The 17,673-nt window shown below is 50.2% G+C and overlaps 1 protein-coding gene across 2 annotated transcripts in view; it reads right to left on the bottom strand.

Moving 5' to 3' along the window:
• Window positions 1–17,673, bottom strand: part of Stxbp1 (syntaxin binding protein 1) — a 58,008-nt gene that overhangs the window by 30,846 nt on the left and 9,489 nt on the right. For both annotated transcript variants that reach the window (XM_040735627.1, XM_040735628.1), the window contains exons 2-5: window positions 5,733–5,782; window positions 3,899–3,980; window positions 1,924–2,000; window positions 239–317 (exon numbers count right to left, since the gene is read on the bottom strand). In XM_040735627.1, the coding sequence (XP_040591561.1) occupies window positions 239–317; window positions 1,924–2,000; window positions 3,899–3,980; window positions 5,733–5,782 (288 nt within the window). The remainder of the gene's footprint in view (window positions 1–238; window positions 318–1,923; window positions 2,001–3,898; window positions 3,981–5,732; window positions 5,783–17,673) is intronic.

Raw genomic sequence — 17,673 nt, 5'->3', positions numbered from 1 at the left:
GGTGGGCTTCTTTCAGTAGGGTGTGTGTGTGTGTGTGTGTGTGTGTGTGTGTGTGTGTGTGTGTGTACACCTGTGCTTACGTGTGTGTGAGCACTTGTGCATGTGTATGTCTTACACGGCTCATCTTCTCAAGGGAGCACAGCACATTTCTTGTGCTGCCCTGACTTGGCCCCGGGCTCAGTGGAGTTGTGAGGAAATGATTACCTGGGTGAGCAGGAGCTGCTCACAGGGTACTTACAGTCTGTGAAGAACACATGTGCAGCCCGGTACTTAGCAGTTGGTGGGTCCTTAAAGTCACTGATGAGAGAGTGGACAGACTGTGAACAGGAACAAAAGGGCATTCGACTCAGTTTCAGAACCCAGAGCAACCGCTGTCTGCTGATCTAATCTGATTCAGACTACGGCAAGGATTTCTGATGTGTGTGTGACTACAGCACGGTGTTTGACACTCCAGGATGAGTGGCAGTGCCACTGGAACCTGGATTCCTGACCTTCCAGAAGGTTCATGTTGATGACACTCTGGCTGTTTAGCTATAGAAACTTACCCACAAGCCAGTTTTTAAAAGTGTGAAAACTAGGGGGATATTTTTTAAAAATATAAAGAGCCCAAGTCTTAAGGTTTCTATTGCTGTGATAAACACATGACCAAAAGCAGCATGGGAAGGAGAGGCTTCATTTCAGCTCACAGCTCAACATCTCTGTCTATCGCTGAGGGAAGGAAGGCACCTGGAGGCAGGGGCTGAGGCAGAGGCCATGAAGGATGCTGCTGGCTGCCTCACTCTCTTGTTCAGCCTGCTTTTGAAAATACATATTAGGAGCCGGGCGGTGGTGGCGCACGCCTTTAATCCCAGCACTCGGGAGGCAGAGGTAGGCAGATCTCTGTGAGTTCGAGGCCCGGCTGGATCGATAGCCTCCTAAACAATACAGAGAAACCCTGTCTCGTAAAAACCAAAAAAAAAAAAAAAGAAAGAAAAAAAGAAAATACATATTAGGGCTGGAGAGATGGCTCAGAGGTTAAGAGCACTGGCTGCTCTTCCAGAGGTCCTGAGTTCAATTCCCAGCAACCACATGGTGGCTCACAACCATCCGTAATGAGATCTGGTGCCCTCTTCTGGCCTGCAGGTGTGCATGCAGACAGAATACTGTATACATAATAAATAAATCTTTAAAAAGAAAATACATATTATCCAGGACCACTTGGGCCTAGGAGCAGCACTGCCCATTCTGGACTGGGCCCTCTCATATCGCTCATTAATCAAGAAAATGACTTACAGACTTGTCTACAGACTATCCGGTGGAGGCATCTTCTCAACTGAAGTGCCTTTGCTCAGATAATTCTAACTTGTGTCAAGTTGACAAAAACAAAAACAAAAAACAAAACCCCAACCAAACCCTGCAATAACTGGGAGATGGTCCTTGTATGGATTCCACCCGAATCAAGGTGGACAATTTTTTTTTTCCCGAGACAGGATTTCTCAGTGGCTTTGGAGGCTGGACTGGAAGTCACTCTGTAGTCCAGGCTGGCCTCAAACTCACAGAGACCCGCCTGCCTCTGCCTCCCAGTGCTGGGATTAAAGGTGTGCGCCACCACCACCCGGCAAGGTGGATAAATTTAAGTATTAGCTGGAAACTGAGGAGAGAAACCCTGAAAACATGAAACACCAATGCTCGGAGCTAGAACTGCCTGGAGAACATGAGGGAGCCAGAGTGCTGGAGGTAGGAGTTTCGGGCGCCACCCTGCACTGCAGCTGTGTTCCCCAAGGCTCAATCCCCTCCTCCTCACTGCACAAGGCCCCCTCCCTGCCCACCTCTGACCGAATGCAGCGGGTTAAATGTGTGCTTAACCTAGAAATGTCAGGCGGTCTGTGCCACACAGCCTAAGCCCAGAGTGTCAGCCTGAGCTGGGAACCCTGGGGGATTTACCTTCTCAGACGGGGTGATGAGGTACACGGCCTCTAGGCTGGGAAGCGGCTCTCTGCGCTTGTTGATATCCTCCACAACTAGATAAAGACAAAGCCCACAGTGATCAAGAAAACCAAAAGCAATCTGGCCAGGCCCTCCGACTAGCACAGACGAAAGCCAACAGACAGCCCTTGCCACGTCCTTAAGCACCATGTACCTTGGAGATGAAGCCCACTGCTTCACTTCGCCGGAGATCTCAGAGACCCTGAATCCTATCAGGAAAGACCCTCCCCACCCAGCTTACTTCTCTGACGAGTTCTGCAAGGACAAGCTGCATTCTGTCCAGGACTAAGTATCGATCCCCTAGAACTCCTTCCAATCCCATGATGGGTTTGTCTGTCAACACCGTTTGAGCAGGAGCTAGGCTCGGTGGTGTAGAGTACCTGCCAAGCAAGCATGTTCACTCCCTAGCACTGCACCAAGCCGACGCTTTCCTGTGCACTCCCCATCAGGCATCGCAAATACATCTCCATGTGACCGAGCTTCGCCCAGCAGCCCCTCGGTGAAGCACAGCCAGGGGCTTTGGTTTGTTCATTTCCTTACAGACATGGGGCAGGTAATGCAGACCAGGCTGGCCTTGAAGGCAGAGATCCTCCTGCCTCTGCCTCCTAAGTGCTGAGATTTTTGGCTGTGAGCCACCACACCAGCTGCCCACAAGACTGCACAGCTGACTGAACCATGTCTTCAGATGTTTTTCTTCTGTTGCCTGTGTTTATGAGACTCAGAATGCAACTGTGAGCAGCAAGAGGCTGTCTGCTTCCACGGCAGTAAGGTATGCTGCAGTGTAACTGCTGTGCAATCTCTTTAACCATCCTACCTTCTTCTCCCATGGCAGTAAGGTATGCTGCAGTGTAACTGCTGTGTAATCTCTTTAACCATCCTACCTTCTTCTCTTTTCTCTTTGATATAGCATCTCACTCAGCCCAGGCTGGACCCAAATCTCACTACATAGCCCAGATTATGAGTTTATGGTAATCCTCTAGACTACCACATCCAACTACCCAGTCTCTTCTTATTTTCCTTCACTGTTGTATACTCGTCTACGGATTGAGTGAGTGTGTGTATGCACGTGCATGAAGGCTGGAGGAAAATGTATGGGAGTTGGTTCTCTCCACGCGGGCACCAGGAATCAAACACATTATCAGAACTGGTGGCCAGACGTCCTTGCCCACCGAGCCATTTTACCAGCCCAGCCTTGATGGGTGCTTTGACTGCTTCCATTCGGGCCTCCTGGGAGCAACAGTCTGAACACACCTGTGCACGTTTGCTGGGCACACGCCCGGGCTGCTTCAGAACACAAATGTAACTCTGAGCCTGCTGGGTCACAAGGCACACATACTTTAAACTTTGTCACACGTTGTCAAGTGCTTTGTAGAGCAGCTGCACTGAGTGACATTCCATCACACTGGGGAATGCATTTTTCTACCACTTCCCTGACCTTGCTGACCCCAAGTGTCTCATGTCCCTCATCAGTATGAAGCTGAGTACTTCACACCTATGTATCCGCTATTTGGGTCTCTTCCTTCATTTTTTTTCCTATTGTGTAGAGTGCCATCTTGCCTTAAAAAAATATTTTTAGATTATATATATAGGTGTGTGTATGCGGTACCCATGAAGGCCAGCAGAGGGCACCAGATTCCTTGGTGCCCCACTTAATATGGGTGCTGGGAACTGAACCTGGATCCTCTGGAAGAGCAGTACACACTGTTAACCACTGAGCCATCTCTCTAGCCTATCTTTTTTCTCCATCTGGCCCTTCCGTTTGGCACCCAGCACTGCATTCTGTGAGGGCTCCAGTCAGGAACAGGGATCTTCAGGCATTACAGGGGCTTACGGTCTTACCACACAGGTTGCTGGAAGCATCTAAATTCACAGGACAGTAATGAATAGGGAGGGTACAGCATGCTTCAAGGGAAGTGGAGAGTGCCGTGCTCACTTGTGATTCCCTCCGTCATGATGTCCGTCATCTTGCAGCAGGAGGACAGCATCCTCATGCTTAACTGGTCCACCACCAGCACCTAGAAGGAGGAGAACAGCTCAGGGCTGCACAGCTCCTGCCCTCGCTCGCTCCTGCTCCCTGCACGAGGCTTCAAGGGACCATGTGGGAAGTGCGAATGTGCAGGACGCTGCTCCCCGTGGCTTGGAGGCTTGCTCGCTGGGACACACACCTGCTTCCCAACCTCGGTCTCTCGCTGACTCGACTTCAGAAACTTAAAAACCGTTCATACGCATGTACACAGAATCAAAAACAGGAGGGAATCATGAAGGGCACCAACACTCAAGAGGCGGCCACAGCTGTGGTGTTTTCAGTGGTAGATTGCTCTCACGGGAGACTGGCCAGTGTCCACACCCATGGTGGTTCATGGGGCTCGGCGCAGCTACCACCAGGGCTCCTAGCTCTGTCAGCATACTTCTCTGTCCAGACTGGAAGCACAAGAATGTTCTCCCCTGCCGTGCTCACCTCATCTTTCCTAAGTCTTTTCACCCCACAGTAGAGACAAAGAGCCAGCAGTGAGAACAAGGCCTTTTCTTCTCCTTCATGACATGAAGCAGGAAGAGGCCGTGAGCTGGGCCTGAGCAGCACAGCTGGTCCTGACCAGGAAGCTTCTGCTGTCCTGGGTGCTGGTGCTCGCCTTTAATCCCAACATTCGGGAGGCAGAGGCAGGCGGATCTCTGTGAGTTCAAATCCAACCTGGTTTACAGAGAAAGTTGCAGCACAGGCTCCAAAGCCACAGAGAAACCCTTCCTCCATAAGAAAAAAAGAAAAAGAAAGAAAGCCAGCTTCTACTTCTGAACGGCAGCCCCTCAGCCTCATCTGATGAGGAAATTCCTGTCTGCTGCAAGCCTTGCCTGATGGGAAGGGTGAGAGAGAGGCATTCCACCAGATGGTCTCCCCTCTAGAACTGTGGGAACCAAAACAGAACCCCACAGGGCCAGAACTGGGCTTCAAAATCCTCCTTTGTCAATGAGCGTGAGTATATGTGGGCTCTTGACTCCAGGGAAACCTGAGGTTCCAAATGGACAGTGTAGACCCTTCACCAGCAGGTGAGGGAGCTGCAGAAGAGTCCCTCCTAAGCCGGGCGGTGGTGGCACACGCCTTTAATCCCAGCACTCGGGAGGCAGAGGCAGGTGGATCTCTGTGAGTTCGAGGCCGGGCTGGACCGACAGCCTCCAAAACAATACAGAGAAACCTTGTCTCGTAAAACCAAAAAAAAAAAAAAAAAAAGAGTCCCTCCTGCTCCCGGCCAGTATGATACCATCTCAGAGAGCCTTCAGCTGCTGAGCCAGCTCACTGATCCCATGTCCAGGAAGAGCCTCGGATCATACAGGAAGCAAGCTCCGCCCTGGGGAGAGCTCTCACTCCTGACAACTCCCCTCCGACTGCAGCTCTGCCCTCCGTGTGTGTGGGTGGTGTGTCTGCATGTGCTGTTCACGCGTGTATGGGGGCACGCACATGCTGATGTCAGGCGTCCTCTTCAATAGCTCTCCAGGGTCTTTACTGAGGCGAGGGCTCCAGTGAAGCCAGGACTCACCATTCTGCAGACTGACCCCGCTGGCCAGCAGATCCAGTCTCTACCTCCTGACCGAAGGGGTCACAAGCGTATCACAAGCGTGCTGGCCAGCTTGCTTGTATGGAGTGGGGATGCAAACTCCGGTCCTTGCCTTGCACAGCCTGGGCTTCATCCACTGACTGTGCCCAGACCCCTCCCACGGTCCTATTGTCACATGTAAGCGAACTCACCTTCAGGGTCACACTGCTCTTTACTCACCTTCCACTCCCCCTTCTTCTTAACTTTCTTGATCACATCATGCATGATCTCTAAAAAGGGAGGAGGGGAGAAAGGGGGGGGAGAAGAGGAGGGAAGGAGAGGGAGAGACAGGGGGAGGGAGGGAGGGAAGGAGAGAGGGAAGGAGGGAGGGAAGGAGGGAGGGAAGGAGGGAAGGGGAGGGAGGGAGAGGAAGGGAAGGGGAGGGAGGGAAGGGGAGGGAGGGAAGGAGACAGAGGGAGGAAGGGAAGGAGAGAGAGGGAGAGAGGGAAGGAAGGGGGAGAGAGGGAGGGAAGGAGGGAAGGGGGAGGGAGAGGGAGGGGAGGGAAGGTGGGAGGGGGAGAGACAAGGAGAGGGATGGAAGGAGGGAGGCAGGGAGGGAGGGAGGGAGGGAAGGGGAGAGAGGGGAGAGGAGGGAGGGAGGCAGGGAGGAAGACGGAGGGAGGGAGGGAAGGAGGAAGAGAGAGAGGGAGGGAGGGAGGGGGAGAGACAAGGGGAGGGAGGGAGGGAAGGAGATAATGTTACTGAAATTTCAAAGACCCACACCTGCCTGTTAGACTAGGGCGTCTCCCACAGGCCTTGCTCTCCCGACATGCAGTTGATCTGTGGACAGAGGCACAGTCACCCACCACAGAGGCAGTTCCTTTCCTGTCTCTGCAATTCACTGACTCACAGACGTTCTGATCTCAGGTCTTCTTTATGCTTTTCAAAACAAAAGACCCCAGAGATTATCTACATGGATAAACATCTTCTGGCGTTAAGAACAAAACTGAGCCAGGCACTCACACACACCTATAACCCCAGCCCGTGGGGGCTGAGGTGGGTGGAGTTTGAATTTGAGGCCATCCTGGGACACACAGGTAGCAGAATGTGGATACATACAGGGAGATGTTCAAAAAACAAAGTAAACTGAAAAAAATCAACAGATTCACTTAAAATAATGATAAACCAGTGTATGTCAAGATGAGTACTGTTTCATTGAATGAACAATAATTATTTTTCTCAGTTAAAAAAATCCTAGGGAGAATGCTGGGGTTTTACATCTTCGTGGCTCTCATTAATGTCTGGTTTCACAAAGGACAACTGTCTGCCCCTTCTGCTTCCGAAACCAATCTGTCTGGAATCAGGTGACATCTGGAAAGGCTCAGAAGAGCATGAAAAGGAGGGCAATGACCTCACAGCCTCCCTATGGAGACAGCTGTGACCTGAGTCCTCCCAAGGCTGTTAGACTTGAGAAGCTCTGCTCTAAGTAAGAGGACTCTGCCCAGGCCTCCCGCCCAGAGTCCCTTTCAGACTCTCCTCCAGGCAGCAGGGGCTTGAGGTCTTCCACACTGTACGCTCGTCTGTGCTATGCTCTCACCCCTGTTGTCATGGCCTGTTGACAGGCCAAACAGGAGCGGCCGCGGAAGCCGTATAGGAAATCGGATGTTTGCTGCTCTGAAACCCAGGCCACACACCACCCTGGAATGACTAGAAGGCTCACTGCAGACATCAGGAAGCGTTTCCCACATTCAAGTCCTTGCCCGTCTGTCATGTCTGCCTCTGACCACCTTTTGTAATCCAACCTGTCATAAAGTGTTCTCAAGTTTTCAGGATTTTTCTTCTGATGATTAAAAACAAAAATAGCCCATTGTGGTGGGTGGGACATGCCTGGAACCTTATCAGTTGGGTAGCAAAAACAGGAAGATGCTGAAGTTCATGCCAAGTTGGGCTATGAGTTCAAAACCAGACTTCCTCAAAAAACCAAGGGATAGCCAAGCAGTGGTGGTGCACACCTTTGATCCCGGCACTCCGGGGGCAGAGGCAGGAGGATCTGTGAGTTTGAGGCCAGCCTGGTCTATAGAACAAGTTCCAGGACAGCCTCCAAAGCTACTGAAACACTGTCTCAGAAAAAGGGAGGGAGGGAGGGCCCGTGAAGATAGCTTGGCAGTGAGGAGCACTTGCTCCCAACACTCATAAAGGGCAGTTCACAGCCTCCAGTAACTCCAGCTGCAGCAGATCCAATGCCACCTTCTGGGCACCTGAGGCATCTGTATGCACATAGCATCCGTGAGCGCGTGCGTGCGCACACACGCACGTGCACACACACACACACACACACACACACACACGCATGCATGCACACACAAAAAATAAAATACCAAAACTTTTAAAAACTCCAGAGAGAGAAATAGGAGGTAAGACTGGATAAAACCCGTAACTTCAGAGCTTGGCTTACAGTGAGACAAGAATGGAGTCAGACTAGAGGAAGGGAGGACAGTCAACTGATAACCTTGGAAGAGTTGCTAGAAGGTAACAGAAAACAAACTAACAGGATGAGACGAGAAAGCAAAGGGTGGTTTTGTTTGTTCTGAAAGATGTGACAGATCAGAACATTTGGTGCTGGCAAAATAAACAAAAGAAAATCCCAGAGAAAAGATGGGATATGGGAAGACTGCGTCCCTTCTGGGGAGGAGGGAGATGGGGCTGAGTCATGAGCACCTCATCTGACGGTGTGAGGAGTATTGGGGGTGAAGCATGGGAGGAGGAACAGTGAATGGTGTTAGTGGAAGATTTAAAGAGGAGGAAACCATACATCTTCCAGAGACCAGGGAAGTGAATTACTAGATTTTGGCATTTCGGGACAGTTCTAATAGGCTTGTGACAACAATTCTAAGTGAAACCAGGAATCCTGGGTAGCTTTGTATTTTATGAGACTCACAGGTAGTGTAGTTGACCTAAAGGCTGCAATACCGCTGCCTCAGCCTTCTGAGTGCTGAGATGACAAGGGCTCCACTGAACCTGGATTTCCCTCCAGCTTTACAGGGCCCGAGGGATGAAACTCAGGTCGGGCCACTCAACCACCTTACAGCCCTACAGCTGACCCCCCAATCTATCTGTCTGCCTATCTATTTGAGAGGTTCAAGACAGGGTTTCTCTGTAGCTTTGGAGCCTATCCTGGAACTCTCTCTGTAGACCAGGCTAGCCTTGAAATCACAGAGATCCACCTGCCTCTGCCTTGAGTGCTGGGATTAAAGGTGTGTACCACCACTGCCAGCATCCCCCAATTTATTTGTTTATTCTAGTAAATGAAATCACAAAGCCACATCTAGGGCACTAGAATTCTGCCTGTTTCATTGAAGGCTGGCATGTCAATGGTCCAAATGCAAATACACCTGGTTTTTGCTGTTGGTTTGTGATCTTGAAGTTATCTATTCCTTCTGTGCCTTAGCTCCTTGCCTTCTACCTGGGAATGACAGCTCTTGTGAGACTCTTGAGCTTTTTAATTTATTTATTTATTTTGGTTTTATGAGACAGGGTTTGTCTGTGTAGCCCTGGCTGTCCTGGAACTCCCTCTGCAGACCAGGCTAGCCTTGAACTCACGGAGATCTGCCTGCCTCTGCCTCCTAAGTGCTAGAATTAAAGTTGCGTGTTACCACTGCCTGGTTAAATTTTTTTGAGATTATAATTACATCACTTCCCCCTCTCCTTTCCTCCCTCCAAAGCCTGCCAAATACTCCTCATGGCTCTAGCTGAATTCATGGCATCTCTAAGTTGCTACATACAACTGTTTTTGGTGGTGGTGATGGTGGTGGTGGTTTTTGGTCTTTTCGAAATAGTGTTTCTCTGTAGCTTTTAGAGCCTGTCCTGGAACTCGATCTGTAGATCAGGCTGGATTCGAACTCCCGAGTGCTGGGATTAAAGGTATATGCCACCAATGGCCAGCACAACTTTTTTTTTAAAAGAATATATGCATAGGCAAGTTGGAAAAATGCTGAGCAAATGTTACTTTTATGAAATAAAATTATTATCTTTAACTGCTGATGTGTCCCAGTGTTGCTCCATGCTTCTACTAGTAAACAAGAAAACAAGCAGAAAACGGCTCTGGACCCAGTGTGGAGGACCGTCCACCGCACTGCTCTGCAGGCATCTGTTGGGAGAACTTGGGGCACATGAAAGCGCGGGGGTCCTGGGCTTTTGTTAACATGAGCTGAGTTCTTCCAAATGCACAGCTGCTTGGCTCTCCCCCCGCAGGGCCCCGCCTCACTGCTCCAGCAGAAAGCATGCTTCCCTGCGGCTGCGTCGGTGCTGTGGTGCAGCAGGGGCTGTGCTCTGGCACTGAGCTACACAGCCCGGCCCCCTCCGCTTTATCTGAACTTAACAAATGACTCAGACTGAATATATCTTTTGCTACCAAAAATTAACTTAAATGCAGTGAAAAACCATTGCTCTAGCAACATTTTGATCTGGGAAGGTGGAGATGTGATAAGAAAAAAAAGACAAATCAAGTGCAGCTGTCCAGAGGCATAGCCACCTGGAGCGATGGCAGCTCACTTCCTCCGCACTCGCAGAGCGTGTATCTGTCCTGGGTATTACTAACAGCCAATCCCAGCCCTGCCCTACATTCTTTAATCCAATACCAAAAAGGAAACATGGATTAGAGCCCGTTTTAGCCCGGAGAATCAAGTGACCTGGGTTATTTTCTAGACTATAATCCTATCTCATTGCCTCTTACTTTGCAGATCTCCCCTATACAGAGACCAAGAGCCATGTGGAGCTGGTCAAGTAGTCAACCCATGTCATTTCCACCATCCTCCTAGGGCCACACCCGCATGAAGACCCAAGTTTGAACCTCAGCACCCACGCACAGAGCCGGGCATAGTGGCATGTATTTATAACCCCAGTGCTGGAAAGACAGACAGGAGGGTCCCTGGGGCTTGCTGACCAGCCAGCCTTGCTTAGGTGAGTCTCGAGTCCTGGTCAGAGACCATCTCAGAATGATAGTTCCAGAGAGGCAGCCTCCAACACTGTCCTCTGATGCCCACATGCACCCGCACACACCTTGGAGCGCACGCACAGGCTCGCTCTTTAATTAAAGACACGCGTACCCGCTCACACTTTAATGAACTGGAGTGTGGTTGGGCTGGCCATGAAAGCAGCTGAAAGTTGGAAAGATCAGGGATAGGAGAGTGAAGGGACAGAGATAGGAGCAACCGAAGAAAGCCATGGAGCTCTGGGAGGATGACAGGCTCAGGGTGTCTCAAAGGTCAGCTCAGGCTTCTGCCCTGGCCTGTATGGTGGCATGACTTGATGAGGACTCCCCGGTCACCTTCAAAAACGACAGCTCCCTTCCGGTCCTGCCTCCTCATTCCCACCGCATCTCGGACATCTAGGATGATGTGATGGTTTGTCAAAGTGCCCACACAGAACCTTCTGGCATCGCTGAGTAGAGCTCTGTGAGTTGTGGCGGGCCTCATAGCTGAAGGAGGTGGCTCAGCCTAAGGGTTCTCCCACTCCCACACGACCCTAGTGTTCAGAAGACCCAGTTCAAAGCCTGCAGCTTGACCACGGCCTGGCCTTCCCAGAGGGCCTGCTGGGGAGATGTCCTACAGTTCAAGTCTACAACCAGATGGATGAGGGAAACGTCCCTCAGTCCTCACACCAATGCAGCGAGGCCTGCGGTGTTGTGCAAATGCAGAGACACAAGCGAGGCTCAGGTCACAACTGTCACCATCTTAGAATTTCTCTGCACGCTCGCTTGTTGGGTCTGTGCTCTGCTCAGGATCTTATGTATAATAAACCCATGCTCTACACCAAACTCTACCCCAACACATACAGTATTGTTTTCTATTCTTTTTTTTGAGACAGGGTCCCACTTTGTAGCCCTGGCTGTCCTGGAACTCACTCTGTAGACCAGGCTGACCTTGAACTCACAGAGATCCACCTGCCTCTGCCTCCCCAGTGCTGGGATTAATGATGTGCACCACCACACCCAGCAATTATTTTTCAAAATTAGATCACAAAATTCTTTTCAAATCTCCCACTTAAAAACAAAACAAAAACCATCCTGATATACAGAGTGAGTTCCAGGACAGCCAGGGCTACACAAAGAAACCCTGTCTTAAAAAACCAAATAATAATAATAAATAACCTCTACTGGCATGGTGGTGCCCACCTTCAATCCCAGCAGAGGCAGGTGGGTCTCTGTGAGTTCTGTCTTAGAAAGTGAGACAGGGGGGTAAAGACCTGTGTGCACGGTGGGCCTGGGACAGTTGGCGTTTGTTCTTCTGTCCTTCTTTGCAATGCTCAGATTGGACTGGCGAGTACATCTATATGGTCGGAAAGTTACACACTCATGTTGGGAAAGCTCTTATGTAATCTCTTTGTTTGAAAAAACAAAATTGGAGAAGTTTCACACTCCTGTTGGGAAAGCTCTTATGTAATCTCCTTGTTTGAAAAGAAAAAATTGAGGGGCTGGAGAGATGGCTCAGCGGTTAAGAGCACTGACTGCCCTTCCAGAGGTCCTGAGTTCAATTCCCAGTACATGGTGGCTCACAACCATCTATAATGAGATTTGGTGTCCTCTTCTGGTGTGCAGACATAATGGAAGCAAGATGCTGTGTTCATAATAAATAAATAAATCTTAAAAAAAAGAAACAAATTGAGGATTACACTGGACCTGTCACTCGTCACCATAACTGGCTCCTGCTTCCCATCCTCACAGCACCAGGACAGGGGACAAACGGCACTGGTAGCATCTTGAGCTTTACTTTGACTGTGATTTATTTGGAGTGGAGACACTATTTTTTTTTTAAGAAAAATGTGTCAAGTAGGTTGTCTAAAAATAAAGTGTATTAAACTCACTTGAAAAGAAAGAAAAAAGAAATAGATAATGTGATTTTCCTTAACGTGGAACTGTCAGAGTCTTCAGAAGATGCCCCCCTACTTATCCTTATAAAACAGCACTTGTAAGATTTTAATCTACTGTTTGAATCTCAACTGCACTCTGCAGAGACACAGGTCAGTCACGGCAAGAACACGGTGCCCTCTCTGTGACTTTGGAGGGGCCACTGCCTCACCCGTTTAAGTTTGGTTTTGGGGTGGTGGGGAATGGGAGGGAAGAGTGGGGTCCACAGGTTTGAAAGCTGGGTGGATGGCAGCTTGATTACAATGGTGAGCACACCCAGATGCTGTGTAAGAACTGGATGCCCACGGTCATGGCACCCATGGCACGGCTGCCTGCCAGGAGCTGAGAGAGAATGCCTGCTCTCAGAGAAGCAAGCCTAGCTGAGACCAAAGGGTGCCAGGCCAAGTTACAGCAGTGATTTCACTTTCTCTTTCGAGAGACATTCTCCTTGTATTTTCCCATTTCATGAGTCAAAAAGTCAAGAAGCTAGCTTCTCTCAGGAGGGTCAATGCTGAAGATGTTCCAGGCGCCCTTAGAGGTCACACAGTCAATCCCTTAGCATAGACATGGCCCTGGCTTCAAAAATCAGCACCAAAAATAATAACAGACACAATAATATGTAAAATAAAGAAAGTTACCTTGTTTCTTCCTAAGGTTGCCTAAACACAGTGTTCCTTGGATAAAAGGACTGCAGTGGTATAAAAATACACACAGGTGGGAAGACCAGAGAAAAAGAAACTAAAACAACTCCCATTTTCTTAAAGCCTCGGTTATTTTGATACTTTGAACCAAAAAAAAACCAAAAAAACAAAAAACAAAAACAAAAACAAAACAAAACAAAACAAAAAAAACAAGGATCCTGGGTGGGTGGGCACACCTGTAATCCTAGTTACTCAGCATCTACATTTAAAGGGTTAGGCAGCGCGGCTCAGTGGCCCAGGGTTCAATCCCTACAGCACGACGGTGTGTGTGTGTGGGGGGGGATCACACAGAGAGAGAGAGACAGAGAGAGAGAGAGAGAGGGAGGGAGGGAGGGAGGGAGGGAGGGAGGGAGAGAGAGAGAGAGAATAAAAGAATAGTGACACAGTTTACATTTGCTGGGCACTGCTCCTCTCCTGCACCACCAGCAGGGGCATTCATATATTAATGCCCCGTTTGGTCTCCAGTTTGAAGGCATTTCTATGCCAACCACTGAGGTCCTCTTAGTACAGACTCTCTGATAGGCTATAAGTCTGTGAACCATCAGGACCAGAGATGTGACCAGCAGACACATTAGTAGAAGAGGCATCTTCTGGTTGCCAGTTACATCTCTTGAGTGGAGTTTCCCAGAGACCAACATTACGGGGAAACTATGCTCTGAAGAGAGGGGAATGGAATGGAGTGCTTGCTTCTTTGGGTCTTAGAAATACAGAGTAGCCGGGCGTTGGTGGCGCATGCCTTTAATCCCAGCACTTGGGAGGCAGAGGCAGGCGGATCTCTGTGAGTTCGAGACCAGCCTGGTCTACAGAGTGAGCTCCAGGACAGCCTCCAAAGCCACAGAGAAACCCTGTCTCGAAAAACCAAAAAAAAAAAAAAAAAAAAGAAAGAAAGAAAAAGAAAAAGAAAAAAGAAATACAGAACAGACTGGGTAGTCCAGTGGTTTGAGACAAGGAGTGAATTTACCCCCAGGGAATACTCTGACCCCTGAGACTTTTTTGAGTGCCTTGGCCAGGGGTATTATTAAACACCCACAATCTGGCTCATAATACAAATGGTACCAAGGCCTAGACACCCTGCCCTAGCCCATCTGATCAAGGACTGACAGTCCCTCTGGAACCTACAATACAGGACTTCTATAGGTACCAGCCTCAGGGAAGCTGCCAGAGGCAGAAAGAGTCTCCCACCAGGAGCAGGCACACAGAAAGGGGTCTGGTTTCAGGAGGGCTACTTCCTTTTCCCAGTGGGGCTGGAACCATGGCTCATTGGTTAAGAGCATCTGTTGCTCTTACAGAAGACCCAGGTTTGGTTCACCAGAATGGTTCACAGCTGTCTGTAACTCTAGTTCCTGGGCGTCTGAAACCCTCTCCTGACCTCTGCAGGTACCAGAAATATAGGCAGAGTACCCACACACATACACATAAAATAAAATAAACAAATCTAAAAATATCTTATAAGATTAGAGAAAAAAGACACCAGGAAAAAGAAACATCCTATTTGGGTTTAGGCTCCGGATCAAGCCCAGGAAAAGGGTGGGGCTCCAAGAAAAGAGGAAAGCTGACAAGCCAAGAGAAAGGACCAGACGCTGGCTTCACCGAGCGTGCAGACCAAGTGATTCTCCGCCGGTCTGACGCTGGCTTCACCGAGCGTGCAGACCAAGTGATTCTCCGCCGGTCTTGCAGTCTTTCTGCCTCCTGTGTCTGCGTCCTCCCTAGGCCTAGCAATGACATTGCCTGCTGTTGTCCTGTCCCTCACCTGGCCAGGCCGCCTCATTCATCACTTCCTGTTATCCCTCTTTTGGGCTCAATGCTCATGACCTTCACAGATGAGAACAGTTAAAACTGCTTTTCCTGCACATGTCCTCTCCCAGAATAAACTCTCCACATGAGCCTTTGCTGTGTTCTTCCTTCCCTGTGAAACACATGCAGACGCTGGGCTTGGTGGGAGGTGGGAACGATCTTTGGCGACATAATGAGTTCTGGGCAGCTGGGCCCTTATGAGACCCTGTCTCCAAAAACCCAGTGAGGAAAACCAAACAACTTGTTACTGTTTTGGTTTTTTGAAGATCTTACTATGTAGTTCTGCCTGCCCCTGCCTCCCAAATGCTGGGGTTCAAGGCGTGTGCCACCATGCTCCCACAAACAACATTTTGTCAGAGTTCCTATGCTGATATTTTATTGTTCTTCCCCACCCAAAATGACTGGAGGCAGTTCTCTCTGGCTCTACATGAATGTACGCATGTCCCCCAGCGCCTAAGCGTGACTGGGACACTCTGCTGAGTGTGCAGTGAAGGCTGGGTGCTGAACAGCGGGAAGGCGGCAGAGGACGCCTGGTGAAGCCTCCACACTGTGTAACTGCATTAAGACTCTATGACCAAGACCGCTTTGTTGAAGATGTACACCGGAGGCTGGGAAGCTGGTTCATCGTGAGAGTCCTGGATTTAGGCTATCTCAAATACTTGGGATTGATCACTCCTCACCCCTGAGAACCACCAATGCCTGTAAGTTCCTCCTTCTCTTTGGGCTGCCAGGCAGAAGCAGCTCCATTCCTCCTGCCATTACAGGAAGACCAGGGGGCTGTGCGACTGGATTAGAACCATCGAGAAATCCCACAGGGCTGTATCTAAGCTCAGTGTAAGCTGCCTTTCTGCCCCACTGACGCAGTCCTCCCCCTGGCTCTTGTGTGTCCTTGTGAGTCTGTCCTGCCTGGAAGCATGAGGATAGTGTCTGTCCCCACAAGTCACAAAGAAGGACAAGGCCTGATAAGGTCACCATGAAACAGAGCAAAAGTCCTGACTCAGGGTGAGAGTCCCGCCTGGAGGTTTCTCAGAGACCTCCCAGGGCCCAGATCCCATGGTCTGACGCTGTGAACATTCATACTTCCTCCTCCAGGCAACCATGAGGGACCAAGTCAGCACAGATCGCTGGAGAAGCTTCAGGAGGTGACCACTCTCAGGTGTGCAGCTACAAGGCCTCCTCACTGGAAAGCGGAGGCTTGCCTGGAGCTGAAGAGCTGCAGCTGCTCAAGGTCACTGAGAATTAAGCACAAGGCCTGGTGGATGAGTAAAAAAAACTCAGACACACCTGCCCCCTGCTGACTCTCAAGCCTCTGGCTGCTCTGCCTGGGCCCATCTGTCCTCCACCTTTCCCATCCTCTCATCTGTCTGACTGTCCCCAACAACTTAGGTCATCTGGCACCCCCAGCCTGTTCCTCCATCCTGACTTCTCCCTGGCCTTTGATGCCCCTTCCTGCTGCCTCTCAGTACACTCTTGGGGACACTACACAGGTGCCTAGGGCAGCTAATGTTCTCCCAAATCTAACCTCGGGACTAGCTGTAGAACTCCAAAGTAGGACTGGTTTCCAGCTTTCTCTTCTCATCCTTCATCCAACGACCATGGCATAACCCTTCGACACCCGTAAAGCCTCTCCCAGCTCCCCACCTCCTCCCCACCCCACTGCTCTGCCTCAGACCTAGCTCTGTAGATTCCCAAATAGTGCCACAACCTGGACACCACCACAGCCCCTAACTTACTGCCTCCCATCCCATCTCTGAACAGAACCACAGAGCTTTCTAAGCCGTTCTAACCCTGTCTTAGACAACTTAAAATCTGCATGGGGTCTCCAGGGCTTCTGAAGAAAGGACCAGGAGGACGGCTAAGTGGGCCAAGCGTGACAAGCGGCGTCCAATCCTCAGGGTCTACACAATGGGAAGAGGAAACCAGTGTGCAGGCCGGCCCCTAGCCTCCACACACACTGTGACATAGACACACCCCTTTCCATCACAGACGTAAACACAATAAAGAGAACTTTAAAGCATCTGCAGCGTCTCTGTGTCTCCCCTTCCTCGGCCAGCAATAACGGGTTCCCTCTGCCTTGACTACCTCAGCTCTTCCCCTGCCTGCCTTACTCAGGCCCCACGGTCCCCCACCTTCCGCATGGCGAGCTCCTCCTGTTAGGTCTCCTTGTCCTCACTTGTTTCCCATGGGCCCTGACATCATCCAGAGTCCCAATGAGGGAAGGTCTACCTGGGCCTGGAGTCACAGCCCTACAATCCCAGCATGGTGGAGGCCAAGGCCACCACCACCCGGCTTGTTGTCTTAAGTTACATTTATTTGTTTGTCTGTGTGTAGACATTTGTGTCATAGCATGCGTGTGACATCAAAGGACAAGTTGGGGAGTCGTTTCTCTCCAATACCAGATGGATCCAGATCTGTACAGAAGCAATGATAGGTCAATTGATCTGACCTGTCCCAGTGGCTGAGGAGTCCACGGCTCTACTCGGTGGAACTCGTGACTAGATAAAGAGCAGTCCCTGGTGTTGGCCTCCTGAGCCCCTCCATGCCAACGCCTTACAAACTCAGCTTCGGGGCTGACAACTCAGGGCCCTGAGAACTAGAGGCTCAGGACTACAGTGTCGAAAGCCAGGGGCTTCCAGCTCTCGCTGCTCAGGTTAGAGCAAGTGCTAGCCCTTCAAAGTCAGAGGCTTAGGGCTGGGCTCCTGGCTGCAGACTTACATCTCTAGGTGCTCAGGTTAGAGGCTTATTGCCCTGGGCTTTGAACGCTAGTAATCCTGCAGCCCGA

Source organism: Mesocricetus auratus, unplaced genomic scaffold (genome assembly GCF_017639785.1).
Source record: "Mesocricetus auratus isolate SY011 unplaced genomic scaffold, BCM_Maur_2.0 Super-Scaffold_100047, whole genome shotgun sequence".
Taxonomy (NCBI): domain Eukaryota; kingdom Metazoa; phylum Chordata; class Mammalia; order Rodentia; family Cricetidae; genus Mesocricetus; species Mesocricetus auratus.
The sequence above is the reverse complement of the archived record's forward strand: the minus strand, read 5'-3'. Positions and strand labels throughout refer to the sequence as shown.